The sequence below is a fragment of the Quercus suber genome, unplaced genomic scaffold, assembly GCF_002906115.3.
Source record: "Quercus suber isolate HL8 unplaced genomic scaffold, Cork oak 2.0 scaffold_252, whole genome shotgun sequence".
NCBI classification, from domain to species: Eukaryota; Viridiplantae; Streptophyta; class Magnoliopsida; order Fagales; family Fagaceae; genus Quercus; species Quercus suber.
The window spans coordinates 723,886-731,526 of record NW_027069708.1 but is presented as its reverse complement, the minus strand read 5'-3'; the positions used below and the strand labels follow the sequence as shown (position 1 = coordinate 731,526).

General features: G+C 35.9%; 1 protein-coding gene across 1 annotated transcript; it reads right to left on the bottom strand.

Annotated features, from left to right (window-relative positions):
• Positions 1-2,318: 2,318 nt before the first annotated feature.
• LOC112003039 (AP-1 complex subunit sigma-1) lies at positions 2,319-5,514 on the bottom strand. The gene is made up of 7 exons (XM_024035215.2): positions 5,401-5,514; positions 3,748-3,834; positions 3,305-3,396; positions 3,078-3,186; positions 2,936-2,971; positions 2,644-2,730; positions 2,319-2,566 (listed from the first exon to the last, which is right to left on the bottom strand). The coding sequence occupies exons 1-7, from the start codon at positions 5,401-5,403 to the stop codon at positions 2,495-2,497; spliced, it is 486 nt and encodes a 161-aa protein (XP_023890983.1). The 5' UTR covers positions 5,404-5,514; the 3' UTR covers positions 2,319-2,494.
• Positions 5,515-7,641: the final 2,127 nt, after the last annotated feature.

The window sequence follows — 7,641 nt, the reverse complement described above, 5'->3', positions numbered from 1 at the left end:
CCCAAAGATAACACTTAAATGTGTTATAAAAGAGGAAAACTCCAGTACCGAGCATAAAAATCTCTCCATAACTTACTGTCGAAATGATCCACTATAATAGATAGTTGCACTACAATTACTCACAAAACCTTCAAGTAATGTAGCAAAGTTGTACTTAAGCCCTCTAAATTCCTGGGAGCAACCGACTTCAAAGTCCTTTCTCTACTCTAGCATTCAAATTTGCAAGTTGTTGCCAATCACACAATCAAGTATCTTTGATCACTCCAAGGCATCTTGGAGATTTGGGATTGCTTCAATGATTTCGAGGAACTCTGAAGGTTTCTTTTGTGTGTAATGGATTTAATCTCCTCTCACAGAATTTGGCAATGATGAGAGGGGAAAGGTAAAGAGAATGAAAAGGTTTTAGCTCTAGTGTTTTAGGCCTCTCTCTAGCTCTTCAAATGGGGATTGGGTGTTTTTCCACATTTAAATTTTGTGGAAAATTAGAATATTTATTGTGAGGACATGGTCTAGAACAACAAAGAGAAGAACAACTAATTAGATTTGTACATGTGCAGTGAGGGCAAAACTATTGTCCAATGGATTTTCAAATTTGAAACTTGTATCGCCAACTTACTTCATAGACTTAGTTTCAGAGGTTTGAAATTGTGCGCACTTCATCTTCCACTTTGGCATTTGCACACTTCACCTCACTAACTCAAATACAACTTGAATATCTACAAAGTTTAAAATATAATGAAAATGAATAATTTAATTATATGAAAATTTGACATGGAACTAGCCAACACTCTTAGATCCTAATAGCCATTGGGGTCACTATTTGTCACCACTCTGATCAGGCGGAAATTAATGCTCAAATCAGTATGATGGATTATGAAATGAAGTTATAATAATACCATTCGGATGTAGTTTTAGAGGAAATTTTCCAATTTACTACATAGTGATTCATTAAAACATCCACATGTACCCTTAGTAACATGACCTATTTAATAGGCCATGTGACCTATTTAAATAATTTAATGAGATATGATTTAGTAGACATGTGTGTACGGTCACATTGTGGGTTAGGTCTACTCGAAACTGGTTTGGTAGAAAACATTTTTCATACTCCATTCCATTTGTTGTTAACTCCTAAAACCACATTCGTCTGCTAGAATGCCCTTGTTTCCTCTTTTATGTCTTAAGTTTAAAAGGAGGTTGAGGGGGAAAAATGGGTCTAGGGCCTAGGCTCTAAACATGAGGTGAAGCCATGGATATGAGGTTAAAACCTTCTATTAAGCCTTCATTTGGGAAGCGCGTTTGGCTCATTTTTCAGCGGAAGCGTTTTTTTATTGTGGATCCCGTGCATTGTTCACGAGATTCACAAATATCTTCATTCAATAACTTTTTCTTTAAAATTGAGTCACACAGCACTATTCACACATTTAAAAATTATTTTGTTACAGTATTTTCAGTTTTTAGCAATAATCAGTATTTAAACAGACTCTAATTGGTTGTAATTTGTGAGAGATTGGTTGAATAATACAACTAATGCAAGATACTATCTCCTAAAAGAGGAAGAGACAACTCTTTTCCTTGAAAGAGCATAGTGGATTAGAGTTGCACTTACAAGGTGTTGGGGGGCAAAAGACCACGTATTGCTACAATTTTTGTTGATAAATCACTAGTTGCAACTTGCTACATTGTGATGCTGTACGGGAACTGTGGAGTTCGGTGGTTCTCCTATTTGGAATTTCGTGGGTTTTGCCCAAAACAGTGATTTGAGTAGTTGGCAGGCTCGAATGGATTCCTTGTTTACAATGATTTCTAAAGAAACTTGATGAGGATTCCCACCACGAATAACAGAATTTCAACAACAGAAATGGTAATACAACAAAGTTGAGCAGGTTATATCACAAAATTTAAAATACCCAATGAAAATGGAAATGCATCATTAAGGCTCCTTGCCTTGCACATAATAATACCCTTAGAAAACTACTCGCAAAACACCTGGCAGAAACAGGCCGAATGCACTAACCATATAGAACATGTAATTTTAAAGGTAATTCAGACATGCAATCATGTCACAATCCTCAAAAACACATACGAAACAAAAGGTGCATTCCAGTCATTACAAAGAAAAACATAGAATAAGAATAATACAGTAAGCACTTGAATTTCAATCAATATATCAGGCGACTATGTATGCCTGTCCTCTACTTGGTGGCCTGAGCAATTATATTACTTATTGAACTGCGCTGCTCTTTTGCCATCTCCACCAATGAATCCTACAAACCAGCAATATAATGCACTCAGCAAAAGTGTGAAACTTTTAACCATATAGAACATGTAATTTTAAAGGTAATTCAGACATGCAATCATGTCACAATCCTCAAAAACACATACGAAACAAAAGGTGCATTCCAGTCATTACAAAGAAAAACATAGAATAAGAATAATACAGTAAGCACTTGAATTTCAATCAATATATCAGGCGACTATGTATGCCTGTCCTCTACTTGGTGGCCTGAGCAATTATATTACTTATTGAACTGCGCTGCTCTTTTGCCATCTCCACCAATGAATCCTACAAACCAGCAATATAATGCACTCAGCAAAAGTGTGAAACTTTCCAAAAGGCATCAGGACTAAGAAAAAGTCTACCTGTGCAGATATCAACCGTGCAACTGATTTCTTGCTAGATTCCTGAAGTTCACCAGCAATCAATAGTTCATCCAATATATAGTAGGCCTTCATGTTAAACAGTAACAAACAGTGAGCAAAAAGAGCTTACTTTCACATCTATGTAAAATGCATATCCAAAAGAACAGTGCAATTTTATTACTGAGGGACATTTGAAATGGCTGCTCAACATGCCACATAGGAGGACACATAAACCAAACTCAAATGCTAATTAAACAGAAATTTGCCCATAAAGCATGAGTAATGGACATACCTTGTGGAAATTGAAGATCAAATCCAGCTCACAGACCTGTGAAATATGAATAAATTACTAGGATGTCCATCCTTTATCACAATCAAATGGGAAAAGAATGGTGTGCTACTTTTATAAATGAGTCAGATTATATTTCACTAACACTGCCAAAGTATCGGTCCAAAATCTCCACATAATGATGAATTATTTCAAGGACTTCTAATTCGTTGTCTTCTTGGTCAATGCACATGCAGAAATACAGACTAGCATATCTGCACAAACACATTATTGGAAACTGCTCAGTGGCTCATGTCAGAGATGGCAAAAAATATTCCTCAAGTAAGAGATTCTCATTATAACAGCAAACACAGAGTAATATTCTGGCATTACCTTTTATAAACAACTTTATATCCTCTCCATTCAACAAAATTACAGAGCTTGGGCCCTCGGGTAAGAATCACTCCACTTAGCTCCCGTAGAACCTTCTCAACATAATCATGAAAGGGTGGATATCAACATTGGAAAAAATGCACATCAGTTTAAGAAACAAATGCAGTAATGATCTTTGTGTCCATCATCGTGAACACAGAGTATTCTCATTTTTAATAAAATTTCTTAGTTATCAAAAAAAGAAAAAACAAAAGCTGTAACAATACCTTCAATTACCAATGAGCTATAAGGAGAACATGCACACATCCCAAAACCAAACAAAAAAACAAAGCAGGTGATACGTAACCCCCAAGGGGTAGCTCAAATCTCCTCTTTCCCCTCCCCATAGGGCCAAAACTTAATAATTTTAAACCAAAAATAAATAAATAAAGAGCAGCTGATACCTTAGTTCTTTCCTTCTGTGTATACGGTGAATACCATTTTGTCAACCTCACTTTTCCTTGTCGACTAATAAGAAGCACAAAGTGAATCTACAACAGGTTCAGGAACATAAATTATTACAGAATTAACCAATATAAGAACCTTGATGTTAGGTTAATTATGCAGTTAAGTCACATAAAACTGGCGGAAAACAATGTCAAAACAGTCTCAAAGAAGGCATTACAATTGTGAATATGATGATGTTAATGTTAGAGAATATCAAAAAATTTCCATGATATGAGATAGTTGAGTCATGTGCAGGTAAGAGCTTGTTATTGGTAAGAGTTTTTGGGAGGCGAAGAATCTTCAGTGAAGATTTCTCAGGAATGCAATTGGTCTGGGAGGAAGATTCTAAAATTGAGGCAGATTGCTAGGCCTTTCATTAAATTTGTAGTTGGCATGGAATCAAATGAGGAGCTAATTAATGTTCAAAGCAAGTGGAGTTTGGTAGAATTAGAAAGAGAGGACAGGCCTATTTGGAGTCCAGGAAAAAACAGCACAGTACTCCAGCAAAAAGAACTTGGAACAATGGAAGAAAAAGGCTTCTTGAGGTTAAATATTTGGTTCCCTAAAGGCATGATTTTATTGGGTGGCTACACTAGCAATGCATAAAACATAAGCAACAAGGAATAGGTTGGTGCAGTAGGGTGACAGATCAAGAACTGAGATACTTGTTCTCTAAGAGAATCTCGAGAACCATTTTGAGCTAATGCCTATTAAGGAATCCTAAAGTTAAATGGGATGAGATTGTAAGATGAGGAGAGGAGGAAGTTAAAGGAAAAAACTTGAGGTCTAATTTAAGCATATTACCATATTTTGCAGCAAAGGAATGGTAATTATACAGAAGGCATTGTGAGATTGATAAGATGGAAAGTAAAAAAAACAGAATTGTGAGTATAATGGCAATTTCTGTAACTCTGCTTAGAATATGGAAGCTTGTTGCTAGTGGGGGTATCTATGATAACTGTGGTTTAGAGTCAATGTAGCTAAGAATTCCATTAGTACGTTGTAGTAATTTCAGGGTGGCTACTGGCTAGGTCTTGAAAATGTTGAGTTGAGAGTTGGGTGTCTGTTTTCTTATTAGTAGTAATCTATTGATTTAAAGCTTCAGTATTTGTAAGTACAACTACAACGAGTTTTGAGTTTTAACCAACCAGCTGCTTAAAGCAAAAGGCAGCATCCAAGCTCAAAGCACAAAATTGTACTAGGAATTTGCAACAAGGGTAATCATAGATTCAGTTTCTGTTAATACCCCTAATATATAAAAATCAACATTTATAACGGATTCTTCTGAGAGACTAAAATTCTCACACACAAAGAAAAAACCCAGATGGTAAAAAAATTGAGGTGATAAGAATAATCACTATGGGTGGATCCATCAGGAAATGGAAAATAGTATGGGTGTGATTTAACAGATCTTGAACAGAAGAAGAAGCAGCAGCAGTGAAAACAAAATCTTAATTTTATGTTCTACTTGTACATTTAAATATAGAATTAAGGAAACCCAAAAAGCATATAGAAATAGAAGAGAGCAGAGAGTTGCATGAATCGGATCTATATATCCAAATATCATTCCAATTGAAAGAAAATGAAATCGAGAGAGAGAGAGAGGTTACCATTTTGGTGTGCGGAGATCAGATCAATTAGAAAGAAAGAAAGAGCTTCTTTCCTTCTCCTTCACCGAGACTCTGATAACGCAAATTTCATTTACGGTCGTCAGTCTTCGAGAGGCTTACGATATAGCAGTTACGACCATCCCACTTTGGGCCCAATGCCAGCAGGCCTTCTCTTACATAATACCATATAATTGGCTCAGACCCAAATACTATATAATCATTCATATATTCAACTCAACCCAAGCCCACTTTTATTTATTTTTATTATTTTTTTGTGTGTGGAGAATCTAGTCATGTTTTATTGAAACAAAACTAAGAAGCATTTCTTCTCCCCAAAAAAAAAAAAACTAAGGAGCATCATGAATTACAAAAGAAGCTACATCTTCAAGAATGTCTTCTAACTACACCTGAAACTCAAAAAACTTTGCCTTTTTTACAAGCACATGAGTGGTCCATGTCACCAGCGCATTTTACATTATTTAAATTTGCTTCATGATAATCATTGAATAATAAACATTTTAGTAATGTTAATGGTGGATTTTTGTGAAAATCAAATAATAACTTGCCACTACAGTAGATTGTGGAAAACTAGTCATTACCACATTTTGTCCTCTTTTAATGGCTACGTGTTAATTTCTAACAATAAGCCTAGGGATACAAAAAGTTTCCTAATTTTTTCACAATTATTAAAGACCTAAGATGGTATATATGTTAGGATTGATTATTTGATGTACCATAAATTGGTTTTAGTTTTGGAGTCAACTGAAAGTGGCGTTGTATTAACCATAACTAAATTTTGAAAAAAAAGTTGTTGAACTTTGTATTACTAGCATTGCTCAATTGAGAGGTAAAAGGGAAAAAAAAATCATATAAAAAGAGATCATATTACTGATCGAATTCCATTAATGCATTTCAGGGCGGCTGAATGGTAGAGTAATAGATGCGGTTGCCTAAGACCCCAAGTAAAAAAAAAAGCCCCCAAATTTTAACCAATAGAGTTATATATAATCAATAAATAAAATAATATATTTTTATTAAATGAAAAACAAACAAAAAAGTAAGAAAAATGTTAAGTCCACAATATTTTTCACAACACTTTTACAACAAATGCTAAGTAGCAGATTATTACAACTTGTTATTGATGACAAAAAAATAATTGTAGTGGTATTTTCAAATAAAAAACAAGAAACAACTTAAAACTTAGGATTTGTTGTGAAAAATATTGTGAATGTTGCACTTCTAAAAAATAAAATAATAATAATAAGAGTTGAGTTAGCAAACTTTTACTAGTTTTTGTCTAGATTTACCATTAACACAACTCTTTTATTTATCACTATCAATTTGTCACATCAACAAGTATGAAAAGTTTTGTTAAATTTTTTGTATCTATAAAATTTCTAAAAAAAGAAAGTGTAGGGACTCAATTTGGATTTGACCCTGAGTATGAATGAGTTTTCAGCCCAACAAGTTCAAACAATAAATTTGTAGAGAGTGGGTTAAAGGTTTAGACGCTGGCCGTCGTTCACCAAACATGAACTCTCTTTTATTAAAAAATACTTAGAGTTTATTTACAACTGAGGGGATGCTCCTCGGCCACGGGCCGATGAGCCCCTTTTCTTCTCCTTCTTCCCCCCCTCCTTTTTTACTTTATTTGCTTTTCTTATATAGTCTTCATCTTCTTATCTCCTTCTTCCATCTGTTGATTATCCATTCGCCTCTCTTCTGGCCGTCTGTCCCATCAGAGACCTTATCAGTACTCAAGTGGTTCACTCTGATCAACGTTGCCCTGCTAAAAGGTTATATCCCCATTAATGCAGCCAGAGGGGTTAGGTGAATGCATTAAGTGTGAATGTGATAGCTTGCTCTGGGCTTGTCCCTTCCCAAAAATTATCCTTAGTATGCCGAGGACGAAGAGGTCCTCGGCGTGAGTCAAAAAAGAGGCTTTCCCCAACTTAGCCTTGGATGGTCAGTCTTCCTCGGCGCCGGCCTTGGGCCTACTACGCGATGGGCTGAGGCTGTTAGGCCCACGGGCCCCACAATAGCCCCTCAAAACCCTGCTGCACGTTCCCTCGGACGGGGAGGAGGGTTTTGATACCTACGGGCCCTCTAGACGAATCGCCCCACTTCGGTTTGTGCTAATGCTGGCGACTTTTCGACTGCCCGATGTGCGTTTTTTGCGTTTCAAGACTTAATGTGTGCCCACATTAAATTTTGGCGGCACCACGTTTCCCACTTTCAACG

Bases quoted from the DNA above. Each gene is read 5' to 3' on its own strand.
- LOC112003039 (XM_024035215.2), bottom strand. The intron at 3,187-3,304 runs GTAATGCCAGAA...GTGTTTGTGCAG, and splicing joins TATAAAGTTGTTTATAAAAG to ATATGCTAGTCTGTATTTCT. The intron at 2,972-3,077 runs GTTAGTGAAATA...CATATTTCACAG, and splicing joins TGGACCGATACTTTGGCAGT to GTCTGTGAGCTGGATTTGAT.